Source organism: Kogia breviceps, chromosome 1, assembly GCF_026419965.1.
Source record: "Kogia breviceps isolate mKogBre1 chromosome 1, mKogBre1 haplotype 1, whole genome shotgun sequence".
In the NCBI taxonomy this organism is placed as follows: Eukaryota; Metazoa; Chordata; class Mammalia; order Artiodactyla; family Physeteridae; genus Kogia; species Kogia breviceps.
The window spans coordinates 64,486,255-64,503,247 of NC_081310.1; the positions used below are offsets into that span (position 1 = coordinate 64,486,255).

Below are 16,993 nucleotides of genomic sequence, written 5' to 3' on the forward strand. Positions count from 1 at the left end.
CCACAGACTGGACTCCGGTGAGCTTCCCTTGGGGGATGGAGGTCCGCTTTGAAGAACCAGGGAGAGACAAATGACTCAAAAATACCCATGCCCAGTGGAGCCCAGGGATGGAGCTTGATGGTCCTCAGGCCATCCTGGAGCAAAAGAACCTCGGAGGAACACAGGGAGTTTCTCAGCACCCCTCCACCCTGAGTTTTCAGAAATAAAGCGCATGAAATCCTGTCTTTCCACCGGCCTCGCCAGACACAGGCCCTGACTCGCTCCCCCAGGGCGCTTACAATCCTGGCTTAAATGCTGAACCTCAGCCTGCACTCACCCCAGCTCAACTGCCTCGAGACATGTTCCTGCTGTGCTGGGTGGTGAGGATAACGCCCACCCGCGCCCACCCAGCGAGCCCCGCAGGCTGGGTTTGTGCACCAAACAAAGGGTCCCAGACCTACCTCCACCTCTCCAGTTTCGTTCTCCTTTAGCACAAAGCTGAGCACATCCGTGTCAGGCCCAGCCAGTAAGCGCAGGTAGAGGGGGCAGTCAGCAACGGAGAGTTTCTGGAAGAGCACTGCAAACCAAGAGAGGGGGCTGGGCGCTCATCTTGGAAAAGAAGGGCAGGGGCTCAGGATGGGTGGGACCGATTGGAAATGCAGAGGCTGGTGTTTCTAAATGGAAGTGGCCATTCTTTCAACCTAACGAAATGAACCTGACAAGAATAAATAGGGTAACAACCTTTATCTTCAGTGTCTGCTAGAGTGTGAAGCATGTTTCCATTCACGTCATCCCCTAAATGATTAGTAGGAGTGGTGGGCGGGTTCTGTCCCATTCCACAGATTAGGAAGTGAGAGCCCAGGGTGTGGTTTTCCTGAAGTCACAGGTGGAGGGAGGGGCACAGTAAGCGGGCAGAATGTGCGTGTGGCCCTTCCACAGACCTAATGCCACATGGATGGCTGGACGGAGGTGCCACGAGAAGCCCAACCCTCCCACTCCAGTGTGTTGGGGAGCACAGACAGAGTTGGGAAAGGTAGTTTCTGGGTGGGAGCTAGCTCTCTCATACCTTGCCCGTCCTTGCGTATCCGCTTAAAAAGTGCAAACTTCTGGGGATTGTCCACGACCATGAACTTCTTGAGCAGCCCCTGGATGACCTCACTGACCGTGGTGGTGCTGCTGATGTGCAGTTGCTTGATGGCATCCAGCGGCAGGTAGAAGGATGTCCGCTTGTCCGTGGTGGCTGCCAGGTCCACTTCCTTGATGGCGTCATAGATGGACGGGGGCCGGATCCCAGCAGGCACCATCACCGGCCGCCGAAGTTTCAAATGCACTTTGATGAAACCCGTGTAGGTGCCATCTTCACTCTGCCGGTGGAGGGGGTGGGAGGAGGGTCATGTGGGGTCCGGGAGGGTCTGTGTTGCTTGATCCTGTCTGCCACTCTGGGCCGTGGCCCCAGATCCGGTGGGCTGCAGAGGCCTTTCCTAATAGCAGTGCCATCCCAGTCAAACACCCTCCCGACAGGCTCAGGCTGCCTGCCCCAAATCCCCTGCCATGAGGCAGATGCTGATTGCCTTTGGTGGGTCCCCAGGCCAAGAGGCAGGGTCTGGAGTGGCCTCTCTAGTTTGCCCCTCCAAACCAAGGAAGAGCAGGAAGGCTCTGTAATAAGGCCCTCGGAGAACCAGCACACTGCATTTTCTCCTGCATCTCTTTCCAAAACCTGGCAGTCTACAAGACTTAAACCCAGGCCTATCCGCGACTGGGTTTTCTAGCGCCCCACCCGGCTGAAGAAGCCCCAAAGAGCCAACTGCCGCCAGCTACCAGCAGGGGGCAGGGTTCTTCTACTGTCTCCTCCCCTCCCCACTGAAGATGGCCTTTCCAAACCTGGCACAAAGTTGGTGCCCTCCCCTCTCTGAGCTCTGCACAGTCTAAGGAAGCTTCCCCAGACACAGGCTGTAATGACCAAGAAGGGGAGGAGGAGGAGCTGCGAGCTCCCCTTGCCCAGGGCTTCCTGGGCCCTTAGTCACTTGTATATCATTTAATTCCCACAAGCGCTTTGACAAATGGGAACTAATATTTCTATTTTACATTGAAGCTCAGAGAGGTTAAGGTTTCCCAAAGCCACAAGTTAAAAACAGGAAGAGCCAGAGACTAGATGTGGATCTTATTCCAAAGCCCAGTCTATTTCCCTAAAACACACGGAGACCCCTGATAACCCAGGCTCTCAGCTTCACACAAGCTTGGAGGCCTCCAGGAGCCCAAAGAAAGGGGAGGGCTCTGGTGGGGGTATCCCCCAGAATGCAGAGGGAGAGCAGGGGAGCCACACCGGCAGGGGCTACGGAGCTGGGAGGGGGAGAGAGGAAGGGGGCGGTGGACAGTGCGGGGCAGGCCCCCTCACCAACTTCATGCCCAGGCAGTTCTTTTCCCGGGTGTTGTAGCTGTCGATCTTCTGCTTGATCTCCTGCAGCGTGGGCGGGCACCACGGCTCCTCTGCGGGTTTACAGTCATTCTGGAACAGACACAGATGTGAGGGTGGATGTACAATGGCTCTCAGGATGAGAAAGGGAATGACCTCGTCCTCCCAAAGGCCTCTCCAACGGAGAATAAGTTAGCACCAGCCTCACGCAGTGAACGGGATGGACTCAGGCTGAGAAAAATCAAAGGTCAAATCCCTGTGCAGCCAGCTACCCCGGGGAAGTGACTTCAATCTCTCTCGGCCCCAGTCTCCACACCTGTGAAATGGGGGCAATACCCACCCTTCAGGCTTGTTGCAAGACCAAGGTGAAAAGGCCCGGCACACAGGCACTGGGTATGAATCTGGTGAATCAGCAGAGCTGTTTTGCTTAGGGAGGGTGTCCATTTAGATGCTATGGGAGATGCAAAGAAATGCAAGCCATGGTCGTCTCCTCAAGGAAGTAACAATAGAGCTGGAGAGACAGGAACACACACGTGATCCCAGTATATGCTGATGGGAATGACCGCAATTCTCCCAGATCGAGAGGACCAACGGCACATGGACATCAGTCCAGGCCCCATGTCACTGGCCACAGCACTTTGCACATAATAAGGATACACACACACATACACACACACACACACACACACTCACACACACATACATATTTATCAAATGAATGCATGAACTAGTGGGGGCAGGGGGCTGTAGCCTTCTCTGATAATTGAGGGAATAAATCTCTGCTGGGGCACAGGGAGAGCCAGTGTTTACTTAGCACCTCCTCTGTGCCGAGTGCTTCGCTTGCATTATCTCAGTTAATCCTCAGAACCCAAACCGCCAGCTAAGAGTTTATTACCCACGTTTCACAGGTGAGACAACAGAGACTCAGAGGAGTTTAGAAACGTGCCTAAAGCCCTGCAGTCAGCCTCTGCAGGACTACAAGGGATGCCAGTCTGTTCTGCTGTGTTCTTCCCATGACATCACAATTTATTCTTCTGACTGCCCCCCCGCCCCACCCCCCCTCTAGTAAGAAGGAAGCCTAGGAGATGAAGGTCGATGTTGTTCACACTGTGGACAGAATTCAGGGGAGAATTCTGGCGTCTAAGCAAACCTGTCCGTCTGTCAGTTCCCTGGTTTTCTCTCAAGTCCATTGCCACCCACCTCCCCTGCTTTGTCTTCATGCTGTCCTGTGTGGCCGGGAGTGCGGGAGCCACAGTTTGGGGGAATAGATAGGTCAGTCAAAACCTGCCTAGGGGCGTCCCTGGTGGCGCGGCGGTTGAGAGTCCGCCTGCCGATGCAGGGGACACGGGTTCGTGCCCCGGTCCAGGAAGATCCCACATGCCGCGGAGCGGCTGGGCCCGTGAGCCGCGGCCGCTGAGCCTGCGCGTCCGGAGCCTGTGCTCCGCAACGGGAGAGGCCACAACAGTGAGAGGCCCGCGTACCGCAAAAGAAAAAAAAAAAAAACCTGCCTAGAATTTGCCTGGTCTTAGAAATCTAGTGGACCCAGGGAGGGTCAGGATTCTCCTTTGGCAAATGAGGAAACTGAGGCCCAGAGGGGTGGGGCAACTGTGTTCTCCAGGCTGACATCACCCAGCACTGCCCTGTGGGTGTCTGGTTTGGTTGGGGAATTTCACAGCCATGCTGCCATCACAGCACCACCCAGCTGAACATGTCAGGCTCCCATGGCAGAGCTGTCCAGCCTCCTCCCTCCAGCCCACCCACGGGAGACAAGTCACACTCAGCAGGACGCCTTCACTTCCCCCTCCCACTTTCCAATCCCACAGAGCCGATAAGATGTCAGGCTCTGTGGCTGCCAAGGGGGGCGGGCGTGGCCTCCCACACCCACCCCTCAGCATGGAGACGAGCTGACATCCTTTTTCCATCACAGCATCTTCTGTTGGCCTGTCTGCTCCCCTCTTGTACTCTTCCTTGAGGGTCTCGATCAGAACAGCACTGTACGCTCACATACCTTACATACTACGTATGTTATTCCTGTTTTACGGATTACAGACAGAGGCTCAGAAGGGTTAAGAAACACGCTGTGGTCCCACCGCTAGTAAGCATCTGCGTTGGGCCTGGAACCGAGTCCATCAAAGTCTGGAACCCGTGCTCTTCTCAATTCCCCGTGGTCACCCTAGGATGGCCGCTTCAGCCACTCCCACATCAATCACTGAAATTCCATGCAAAGGGGCTGGGGTGAGCAGCTGCTACACCGAGACCTATAAATTACGTGACCTGTGACACGTTCAGTGGGTCCCCAGAAGCCTCAGGACCTGGGGCCACCGTGTCACCTGTAAAGATGTCAAGGAGGGACTTCTAGCCTCTGGTAGGAGGAGGCAGGTGCCAGGATGCAGGGCCCACCCTTTTCCTATGTGGTCACTCAGGTCTCGGGAACAGGACCCTGATTCCATTGAGGACCACCCAAGGGCAAGGACTCCCCAGGGCATCTCCCATCTTCTCGAGCTGAGCAGCAAGTGGTGTGAGCCACACAGTGTCTTCTTTCGCTGTTGACTTATTAACCCAGGGACCATCACAGTGGAGCTTCTCATTCCTCGTCCCTCCCCACTTAGTTCCTGGAGACCCCGCCCCCAGCACCCACCCCACTGGGCACATCTCTATGGGACCAGACGTGCCTGCTGCCCTCTGGGAGCTTCCAGTCAGAAGGACCAGTGTCCCGTTACCATTACATACACTCCATTCTGTCCGTCTCTGAAACATGCAGGCTGTTGCTCCTTAGGAGTTAACAGCTTTCTCATACTTATCTACAAAAAAGAGTTAGAAGTTCTAGAAGCTCCTGGAAGATCTCTCATAGTTTCCAAATGAGCTATAGCCATTTCCCAGTAAGAAAAGGCAGCTGCATCATGGCTTTCAAAGGCCAGTATTCCAGCCTGTTTTTGAATACAGTAAGAGTCAGAGATGCCTTAACCTAAGGTTTTTTCTTCCTGTTCTCTTTTCCTTCAGCAGATAACCCATCTATTTCCCCCTTTCCACCACAAACCTGGGGAAGTGACGCAAGTGGCCCTTTGCAGGACTCACGCAGAAAACAGCCATCCTGATCTCCACCCCGTCTGGGAGTGCCAGGAGCCTTGTCTGTCCAGCACATTGAATCTCCCACCCTGGGATGACAGCACCCCTGGCTGCTGCCCACACCAGATCTGGCAGACAAGATCTGACCAGGGACTGAATGAATCACCTCCCAAAGCAGGCCAGCCAGCCAGCCAGCCATAGCTACGGGAGTCCACTCTTTCTCATCTTGGAGATGGTGGAAAACCTAGACCAGTGCTTCTTAAACCTGGCTGCACATGGACTCCTCTGGGAGATCTTTAGAAACACAACGCCTGGGCTCCATCCTGGAGATCTGATTTAATTGGTTTGGGGTGCAGCCTGGGCAGAGGGCTTTTAAAAAATCTCCCAGGCGGGCTTCCCTGGTGGCACAGTGGTTGAGAGTCCGCCTGCTGATGCAGGGGACACGGGTTCATGCCCCGGTCCGGGAGGATCCTACATGCCGCGGAGTGGCTGGGCCCGTGAGCCACGGCCACTGAGCCTGCGCGTCCGCAGCCTATGCTCCGCAACGGGAGAGGCCACAACAGTGAGAGGCCCGCATACCACCAAAAAAAAAAAAAAAAAAAAAAAATCTCCCAGGTGATTCTAATGTGCAGCAATGTTGGAGAAGAACTGGTAGAGACCCCCCCAAGCAATTTCAGACCTCAAGGGTCCCCATCCAGCTGCAGACTTAACACTTTTGCACTCACAGATATGCACTGCCCCAAAGGTTTACCGAGAAGGCAGTATCCAGGGTGTGAACAGATCAATACCATTGCAATCTTCAGAGGATAAGTCAAAGACCCCACTTTCTATTCACCTGCCAGATTCTCAAGTTCTCAGAGTGAAAGATTTGTCTCCACCTATAGGTACAAAGCTAGAAACCAGACAGAGTTTTGTCTCCTGGGGTGGCCCAAGAAGGAGACAGAATGGGGAGCTCACTCTGCTGTGATTTTAAAGATAACAGGCATTGCCCTGTGAGGTGTCTCTCCTAGGAGGCTTATACAGCTCAGTGCATCTGGCATGGGATGCATCTGCTCTGATTAAGCTCCTGGCATTGGTGGCAGACGGTTGAGCTGTTCCCAATGCAGCCAGCACATCCAGGGCACTGGTGAAAAGCAGATTTGTGTTCATAGGTCCTAAGCCATGGAAAGGTCTGTGTCCTCTCTAACTCTCCGGGTTATTGGGATGCAGCCAAGTGAAGAGGGCTGGGCGCTAGGGGTCAGAGCAGAGATGGCCCTTGTGACAGTGATCCTCAGACTTTTCGATTAAAATATTATTACACCAAAACAAAGAGGACCATCCTCTTGTGGTCTGCGGCCTATCTCAGAGCAGATTTACCCTAAGTTGAATTTTACTTTATTTTAAGAAACAATCCAAACACTGGCTGATTCTGCATCTGAATCAATGACATATGTAAAGTCTTAATTTTGATTATTGGGAAGTGACCCAACAAAGATAGAGACTCTGAGTGAATCCTGTGGCTTTTAATCTCCGCAGCTGAGCTCAAGGCAGCCCATGAAAGCCCCAGTGATGAGGGGGACCCCCAGGGTCAGGAGTGGCCTGAGGAGAATGTGCTGGAGCCATCAGATACGTTCAGGCCCATTTTTTTCTGGACCAAAATCATGCAAACCTCATTTTTGCCAGAAATTTCACTTTCCCTTTGAGACTTCCCTGGTGGTCTAGTGGTTAAGACTCTGTGCTCCCAATGCAGGGGGGCCCAGGTTCGATCCCTGGTCGGGGAACTAGATCCCACATGCTGCAACTAAAAGATCCCGCATGATGAAACGAAGATCTCACACACAGCAACGAAGATCCCACGTGCCACAACTAAGACTCGACGCAGCCAAATAAATAGATAAATACATATTTTTTAAAAAAAGAAATTTCACTTTTCCTCTTTTTAAACTTGTCAGCCTCTCCCTCCTGCACACAGCTTTCATCATCTTACTGCTGTCTGTCTACCTGAAATCTTTCACCTGTCAAGGCCTCTCTGACCACCTCAGCCCCGAATGATGATGACGATGATCCTTGATTGTTATAAACAGGCTAACTACGTGCCAGGCACTGTTCTACTCACTTAGCGTGTATTAGCTCATTTCATCCTCACCACAAGTTTATGAGGAAGGTACTATTATTATGCCCATTTCACAGATGAGGAAATGGAGCCCCAGCAAGGTTAGAGCTAACCTACATCCAAAGCTAACACTATACCATCCTGTACTTAAATATCCATCTACTTATATTAACCTCCAAGTAGACCATCCATCTTGGTTTTTCTTCCTAACTAGACTGAATCTCCTTAGTGACTTACACCATACTTCTATCTCTTCTCCATGCCCAGTGGCCCTGAGCATGAAGCAGATAATATACTCTTGCTCAAGAACCTTCAGTGGTTCCCCATTGCCTACAGGGGGAGAAAAATGATCTTGCTTTCTGCTAGGAATTATAGTGCAGTAAGTCTTGGATTGCCATTTGGACTGAGTTCTGTGAGAGAAGCACCTGTCTGCTCCACCACGGGGTCCCAGAGCTCAGCTCCAGCTTGGCACATTGTAGAGGCTCGGGCAATACTTGCGGGGTGAACATAAGCGTGTGTTCAGGTTCTGACTCCCATTACTAACAAAGTGATCTTGAGAGAGTTGGATCATGTCTTCAAGCCTCAGTTTCCTCATCTATAAAAATCCTTTATTGCCTCACAGGATTGATCAAAAAGGTAAAACCAAATGAAATAATGGGTATTTTGGAAATGATTGAACCCATCCCAAAGGCATGTACTGTAACTATCACTCCAGGCATACAAAGTCCTATCCCTGTTAGCCAATTTCATTTCTCACTTTCCTGGAGCACTTCCTCTGGATTGGCTCACATGTCATAGGGTTTGTTCATTCTTTTCTCTACACTAGTGCTTGGCAAACGTTTTCTGTAAAGGGCCAGGGAGCAAATATTTTAGGCTTCGTAGGCTATCCAGTCTCTGTTGCTACTCACCTCTGCCACTGTAGCAGACAGCGATCATAGGATGAGTGTGGTTGTGTTTCAATAAAACTATTTGTGGATTCTGGCCCACGAACAGTAGTTTGCCCACCTCTGCTCTATACTGTCGTTTGTGCAGTTTCTCTGCCTAAAATACATAGCCCCCATCTCCCCTAGTTCCATCTTCTGTGTAGTTTCCTGAGAAAATTTCTCTGGCCCATAGCAATCTCATTTTCTGCTCTCTTAATCTTTTAGGTTCCTGACATTTTAATTCCCAAATGGAGAAAGGTATACAGTATACAGGTTTGTACTGGCCCCCGCCTTTCTCCTAATATCATATTTGTATCAAGAATCAGGTGTTTCCTGTGTATTTCCTCTTACCACCAGTGGATGGGCCTTTGGTAACTTCACTCTCACTTAAAGGACACTTTTCACAAGTAGACAAAATCTTTATCACTTCATTGGAGTTCTGCTTTCTCTCCTCCCTTCTCCAATTGGGAGGCAGCAAGCTGCCTGAGGAAGGATGCAGGTGGGCAGTTAAGCTCACTCACCAGCTCAGGGACTCATTTCCAAACACCAGCCCCATGGCCTCAAACCCTCAGATTCCTGTCACAGCAAAGCTGCAAATTCCCATGTGCCATGGACCTCCACAGCTGCCTGCTTATGTTACCTCCACCACTGCCAGGACCTATGGAGGTGCCTTCACAGGCTATAAGCCTACCTTTAGCATCTGATTATATGCTGCCTTTTACTGTTTAATTATTGTTTCACCTGTGTTAATCCCATCTCCCCAATTAGATGCTCCCTGGAGGGAGTCAGACAGGATATCTGATGATTATTCTTCTTTGGTACCCTCTGCAGGGCTCAGAGGAGAACTGGGCTGACCTCCAAGGACGTGTCAGAAAAATACCTGTTGCTTGGGTGGCAGGGAGAGGGTGGACCAGCCTAGGTGATACTCAGCCCAGAGCCCAGCGCGGACAGCAGTCAGGTCCAGGAGCACCTCATACCAACCTGCACCCCAAGAAGCAGATGCTGAGAAGGTGTGGGGCTGTGGGCTTTGGCTGGAAGCCCGTCCCATGGCTCAGCTCTTTGCAATTTCTTGGTGAGAATGAAGGCAAAACCATCCAATGACCTGTGACCTCTGGTGAGTCACTTTCACTCCTGGGGCCTCAGTTTCCTCATCTGTGAAATCACGAAGCGAGACCAGCAGAATTCTAAGGCCCCTCTGCAGCTCTAAGATTTGACACAGAAGATAGGATAGGGTGGTTTCTTTCATCACTGCTTCCTCTTCTGTTTCAGAGAACTGGGTGTGGGGATGGGGGCCTCTGGGAGGAGAGCTGGGAGCTCAGCAGGTCTGCACTGCGGCAGTGACAACTGGTCTACAGAACCTGCCTAATGCTTCTCTTTGACTTGACTTTGCTCCTTACTCACCACTGGCTTTCTCTACTTGTCTGCCAGACTCCTACTTGGCCAAGCTCAAGTAGGTCCACACCTTCTGAACTCACACAGTTCAAGAAAACAAAACAAAAACTATCCCGGAAGCCAGTCACCATGAGCCTTTGCCACATTTCCTCTTTCTTAGCTCTTAGCAAATCTGTCAGCAGCAATTCTTTTGCCCCTGGGGTGGGAAGCATCTCCAGGCCTCTGTCTGGAAGGAGAGCCTCAGACATCGGCTGCAGGAGAATGACCACCTGCAGACGTCTTCTGCCCAGCAGCTGGCCTGACCCAAACACCTGGTGTCTCTGTTTGGCAGATCCTAAGTAGGACGCTCTGAAGGAAAGGGGCAGGCACCCGTCTGTCTGGGCTGGGCGCACCCTGCTCGATGCTCAGATCACATTCAGGGTTCATTGGCCCCTTTGTGATGGCCTCAACCAGATGGGAACGAAGAAGCCCCATGGGGCTTCACTACAGGGTCCCCTCCCAGGCCCAACTGGCCGTGTTCTGGAATGGCTTCCCCAGCCCCACCCAGGGCAGTGAAGGTGTTGATTCCCGCAAGAGTCCCTCTATGAAGCTGTCCAGTGTCCCGAAATAAAAGAATCAAATTCCTTAACTGTGTTCCCTGATAGGTTATTCCCAGCAGAGGAAGGAGGGAAGGATGGAGCCATCCATACAAGCAGAACCATGTGGAATTTGAGCTGCTTTGGGGGGAAGTAGAGGAGGAGCAATGAAAACTAGAAAGAGACTAAAGTCCCTAAAGACAAAAATATGGAGCATGGTCAATGTAGACGGTCAACAGTAACTGACAGAATTGCCCACGGGTTGGGGACTGTGAAAGGCACCTTGGGACATGAAACCCATGGGGTGTGGTTCCTGTCCTTGGAGCTCACAGGTTACCTGAGGAGGGAAGACAGAGACACACATACTGTGGAAACTGGAACAAGCACGTCACAACCCGGGACCAGCCTCGGCGGCTTCCCAGGCAGCCCGGCCCAGCTCCGCGTGTGTGGGAGTCATGTCTGTGGACTCCCTGGGCTGCCAGCATGTCCTGGAGCCTGGGCATGGTGTCCCTCACCCTTTCACTTGGCCATCTCTGTCTACTGGCAGGAGCAGGTCACCTGGTAGCAGGAGCCCCACGCAGGAGGCTGCGAGAGCCCTGTGGCCTTGGAGCTTCGAACTTAAGTTCAGGCCCTGTAGAGCCTCATTATCATGATAAAAATCTCAACAGCCAGGCATTTGCAGGGTTTAGCAGTCACAATCTCATTTAATCCTTGAAATAACTCAATGATGGAAGTTTGTTATTACCCACTAGGCCACGCTGCCTGCACATCCGGCCATAGGTTGGCCTTGGCTGGCCTTACCCTTGGTCGTCTGTGAACGTGGTCAAGTCAGTCTCACTGAGACTCGGGATGCTTTGCCTGCGAAACGCAGATAAGAAGGCCTTCTTTATACATTTATTGCAGAGATGGAATGAGACTGCACATCTGGAAATGCTCAGCACAATGTAAGTATACAGTAAGCACTCAATAAACGCCATGGTAACCACTAGCAGCATCAGTAGTCATTCATCTGGCAGGGCAAAGGGAAGTCTGATTGGTGGGTATTGACCCCACGCGGGAGTCCTCTTGCCTTAACCTTGGCCCCTGACAGGCCTTTCAGCCCGGGCCACATTATGACTCTTGTTCATGCACTTTCATCTTCAGGGCTGTGGGCCCGTTTCTCCATAAAAAAGTCTTGGAAATTATATTTTATGATTAGTATAAAAACAAATATATAAGTGTCATATATTAAAGTACTTTCTTCAACGTAAAAGTTCATTTTTTTCTCCTGATTTTAAAAGAAATTAAAACATTTTTGTGGGCCCCTGAAGTGCTGTGGGCCCCTGGCACTACATGCCAACTCTGTGTCCCATGGATAAGTAGGCGGTGCCTTCAGCTTTGAGTCCCAGGTAGGGTGCCTAGCTGTCCCAGTTTGCTTGGGACTGAGTTTTCTCAGGATGCAGGACTTTCAGTGCCCAACTCAGAAAGTCCTGGGCAAACCAGCACATTTGGCTACTCTAGTAGCCCCAGGTATCCCCGCTCAGTCCTAGACGGACAGCCGCCCTCACTTTTTCTGTCTACTGCAGGCCCCAGGGCACAGCTTGTTCTTCTTTCCTCTGTAAAACTGTATCCTTGTACTCTACCCTGGAGGTTTTCTTGACAGTCCCTCCCCCCACCCCACCCCCAGCCTGGCTGTGGCCTGGACACAGGTGTTCTGGCTGCTCTCAAGATCAGCACACATCCCTGCAGCTTGAGCATAGAATAGAAGCTTCCCAAGGGCAGAGACAGACTTGTTCACTGACACAGTTCCCAGGACAGTGCCCGGCACACAGGAGAGGCTATTAAACATTTGCTTAACGAACCGAATAAAACACAAAGAAGCAATAAGACGCACACATGCACACATACACAAAACCCAAAAACAAATCTATGGAAATGAAAGGTTCCAGAATTGTATAAGGGTCCTATAGGATTCCTGCTCCATGGCACCTATCTACTTCTGAGACAGTAACTGGAAATCAAAGGAGACTCCCGCACTCTGACTGTGTCAGAGGGTAGATGTTGCAAATCCCTTCCATTTCTGTTCTCCCCTCCCCTGGACCGTTATGAAGTCCCCCTTTTTTTAGCTCAGAGGTCTAAAGTGTGAATCCAAGCAGAATAGGGTGACACCTGTTCTACTGCAATGGCAACAGGAATTTTACCTTGGGGCATTCTCTTGTGCCCTCAAGAGTTTCTAGGGCATGAGAAGGTCTTTTTTTCAGGTTAGTTTTCCTGACTGGATTTCCTTCTAGGTCCCTGTCTCCTTTCAGTCTCCATGACATCTTAGTTTGATCATTCAGTCTGAGAGGTCCTCCTCCTCATCTGAGAGAATTTGCCCCCTGGAACTGACATATCTTTTGGGGATATTTTCCTTAATCCACCACTCCTATCTAGAATTAGTGGGCTCTTCGACAGCATGCGCTTATGCCCCAATATTATTCCAGCACTGGTTTCATCCTCTCTATGGCAGTATGAGTTGTGTCTCAGCCTGTCTCCCCGACTAGACCATGAGCATATCCCAGCACCAGGAGTTGTACCTTTTCCATCCCTGTATTCCCAGAGAACCCAGGACCAGAGCACTGTGAGTGAATTAGGGATAATGGAGGCAGGGTGAGTGAGTAGGTTCCAATAACTCATCCTAAACTCCAGTCTCTTCAAACGCTAGACTTGGCTCTTTTAGAATCAATTTAAAGAGGATTCCACTGCAAATCATATGTCTGACAAGGGATCAAGATCCAGAATATTTCAATATAAAGAGCCCCTATAACTCAACAATAAAAAAACAAACAGCCCCATTAAAAATGGACAAAGGACTTGAATAGATATTTCTCCAAAGAAGATATACACATGGTCAATAAGCACATGAAAAATCTGTTTGAAATCACTAGTCATTAGGGAAATGCAAATCAAAACCATGGTGAGATGCCATCTCACACCTATGAGGGTGGCTATTATCAAAAACACAGAAAATAACAACCTGTGTGCATTGCTGGTGGGAATGGAAAATGGTGAAGCCGCTATAAAAAAATGGTACGGCAAATCCTCAAAAGATTAAACATGAAATTACAATATGATCCAGCAATTCCACTTCTGGATATATACCCCAAAGAAGGGAAAGTAGGACTTGAACAGAGATTTGTTCACTCACGTTCATAGCAACATTGTTCACAATAGCGAAGACATGGAAGCAACCTATTTTTTTGTTGTTGTTTTGTTTTGTGTTTTTTGTTGTTTGTTTGTTTTTTTTGCGGTACGCGGGTCTCTCACTGCTGTGGCCTCTCACGTTGCGGAGCACAGGCTCCGGACGCACAGGCTCAGCGGCCATGGCTCACGGGCCCAACCGCTCCGCGGCACGTGGGATCCTCCCGGACCGGGTCACGAACCCGTGTCCCCTGCATCGGCAGGCGGACCCCCAACCACTGCGCCACCAGGGAAGCCCGGAAGCAACCTATTGATGGATGACTGGATAAACAAAATGTGGTACATACATACAATGGAATATTACTCATTCATAAAAAGGAAGGAAATTCTGACACATGCTACAGCATGGAGGAACCTTGGATACATTATGCTGAGTGAAATAAATCAGTCACAAAAAGACAAATACCTTATGATTCCACTCATATGTGGTTCCCAGAGTAATCAAATTCAGAGACAGAAAGTAGAATCGTGGTTGCCAGGGGCTGTGGGAAGGAGGGAATGAGGAGTTATTGTCTAATGCGTGCTGAGTTCAGAAGATGCAAAAGTTCTGGAGAGGATGGTGGTGACGGTGGTACAAAAATGTGAAAGTGCTTAAAGCCACAGAACTATACATATAGAAACGGTTAAAACGGTACATTTTACATTACATATATTTTCTTACAATAAAAAAAGATTCCAAGGGCAGGGGAACCTGGGGGCCATGTAACCAGCTGGATTCACCTGGCTCCCGTAAAGTTGGGAGTGTCCCTTACTTTATATATTCCGGGAAGGTGAGGAGTCGATCCTACTTCTAAGCTAGTGGGCCCTCATCCCAGGACCTCCAGGACCAGGCTCTCTTCCTAGGCCTGGCCACTCTCCTGCCAGGTGCACTAAGAAATGGCTGAAGCCTAGGGATGATCTGGACAGCCCAGCCCGGCTCAGAGGAACAGCTGCAGCTAGGAGAGGGTCTTACAGCTTCTTAGATGACCCTCCAGAGGGGAGCTCGGGTGCAATTCAGAAGCCTGGACTCAGAGATCTGGAACGGGCCTTGAGACGAACAATCCAATCACCCACATTCTGCAGAAAGCTGAATCGTTAGGCGATTCAAGCAGTGGGCACTTCCCACCCTGCTTCAGATGCTCTCCTCGTACCCGGTCACAGCTGGCCACGAGCAAGGAGCTACCCCGGCTTTCCAACCTCATACATCCTAGAGAAATGGATGTGACAGCAGAAGGAAGATCTGGGGCCACACCGTCTCATCTTTCCTCTGCAGGCCACAGAGTCGTGGAATTCTCCTGAAGTCACCAAGCCGGGAGCTGGCAATTGGCTTGCCTTCAGAGTTTTCCTTTCCCACCTCTGAATCCCTTCCTCTCTCTCACCTAGTGGACATCTCTGCACAAGAATGCTTTGAACACGGGGTTCCGCAGCTTCTAGGATCCCACGTGCTCTGAGAGCCATCAAGTCAAGCCCTGCAGAGTCACGGGGCCGTGAGAGATGGGCGGCTCTAGGAGTCCAGCTCGTGTGTTCTAATCACAGGCCGTGGGTGCCAGGACAGCAGGCGCACCTTCTCCTACCACGTGCTGGCTCCAGCTGGGGCCGAGCTTCTGTAAATGATGCAGAGAATTCCGAGGTGGTGAGTGGGCACGTGGGAGCCAGTGCCAGCTCCCCGCATCCCTGCCCGGCCAGGCTCCCTCAGAGGGGAGGGGTGGCTGGGACACCAGTGGCACTGCCCTGCTGCGGGGAGTGGCTTCTCCTCGGCTCCCCTCTAACTGGAAGCCCCGCCTGTGCCTTCAGCTTTGCCGGCTGGGCTGATGCTGGGTGCTGGAGCCTCGCCACTGGCCCACACACGCCCCCTTGTCCCTGTGCTGCCTGCCTGCCCTGCAAACCCAGCCCACGCAGGCGCTCCGGGATTACTCTGTGTTACTGAAATGTGTCTTAGTTGGTCACTGAGTAGCTCAGAGTCTTTCCACGTGTGTGTCTTCTCACTGTATCCTAAAGGCTCAGGGGCAGGGACATCTGGTTTCCTGTCTCCTAAATGGCCTGGCAAAGTGCGCTGTCCTCAGTGACTCCAAGACGAATGCTGCTGACATGGGGCTGCATCTGTGAGCATCTCCCGGCCTCACTGCTGGGGCTTCGGTTACTTGGCTAATTCTGGAAAGAGCTACAGGAGAGGCAGCATAGCTTAAGGGCTGGGAGCTCTGGCATTAGATTACTTGGGCCCAAGTTCTGGATCTGCCCCTTAGTACTGTGTGACCCTTGAACCCCTTCATTGCCTCAGTTTCCTCACTATTAAATAGAAACCATATATACAGTTGGCCCTTAAACAATGCTGGGACTAATCTGCATATAACGTACAGTGGGCCTTCGGCATCCTGCATCCACGAATTCAACTAACCACAGACCATGTACTACAGTAGTAGTATTTACTATTGGAAAACATCCAAATATAAGTGGCCTATGCAGTTCAAACCCGTGTTGTTCATGCGGCAACTGTAGATGATGTGAGGATTAAGTGAGTCTATACACTTAGAACAGTGCCTGACACACATCAAGGCCCAGGAACTGACTATTACTATTTTACATTCTAACCATGTCCCAGCAGACCCCTAGCTCCTGCCCTTTCTCTGTTCTGTGAACAGAACCTTATACTTCCACGCACCGCAATCAAGAACCCCACCTCACGTCACAATTCAACACCCATCTGCATTCCTCGAAACAGCCTTGATAATCCCAAGCCCAGGAGTTCTCCACTCATTCTCACAGCCAGATGCTGGGCCCTCTTTAGCAATTATTCTCCACTGGAGGGGCAAGTCTCCCCATTTTACAGAAGGAGAAAGTGAGGCCGAGAGCAGTGAGCATGCTTCCTGAGGTCACCCAGAGTGAAGGTTGAGGGCTTGGGTTGCCAGGCCCGTGTTGGGCCCACTTGAGTGCCTGGGACCCCCACCCATTCCACCTGGGCTGTCTGAGAATGCTCAAACTACTGGGGTCACCAAACTGGGATCTTTACTTGCTTAGAATTAAACTGGGAAAGTAAAACAAATGAGAAGTGTATTGATTCCTGCCCCCTCAACCTCCCCCCTCAAAGCCATTCCCATGGCTGAAAGGCAGACAGGAGAAATCCATCATAGTGGGCTCTCCCGCCTCCCCACATGGACCCCCTCTGCCTCAGCCCCCCAGGGAGGCCCCACTTGAGGAAGGACCACACCAACACTTGCCAGCAGGTGCCAGGGCCTGGTTGCTTAGTGACCCAGCCTTGCCTGCCCTCATCCTCCAAGGCAAACAGCTGAGCAATCACAGATGGGGTGGAGGGGGCCGCTCCATGTGTGGAAAGCTGTCCTTGCATTTTCTGCTCACT

General features: G+C 51.2%; 1 protein-coding gene across 2 annotated transcripts in view; it reads right to left on the bottom strand.

The window, feature by feature from the left end:
- RASSF5 (Ras association domain family member 5) overlaps window positions 1-16,993 on the bottom strand; it is a 71,229-nt gene that overhangs the window by 3,667 nt on the left and 50,569 nt on the right. For both annotated transcript variants that reach the window (XM_059072037.2, XM_059072207.2), the window contains 3 exons: window positions 2,375-2,485; window positions 1,046-1,343; window positions 441-556 (listed from right to left, as the gene is read on the bottom strand). In XM_059072037.2, the coding sequence (XP_058928020.1) occupies window positions 441-556; window positions 1,046-1,343; window positions 2,375-2,485 (525 nt within the window). The remainder of the gene's footprint in view (window positions 1-440; window positions 557-1,045; window positions 1,344-2,374; window positions 2,486-16,993) is intronic.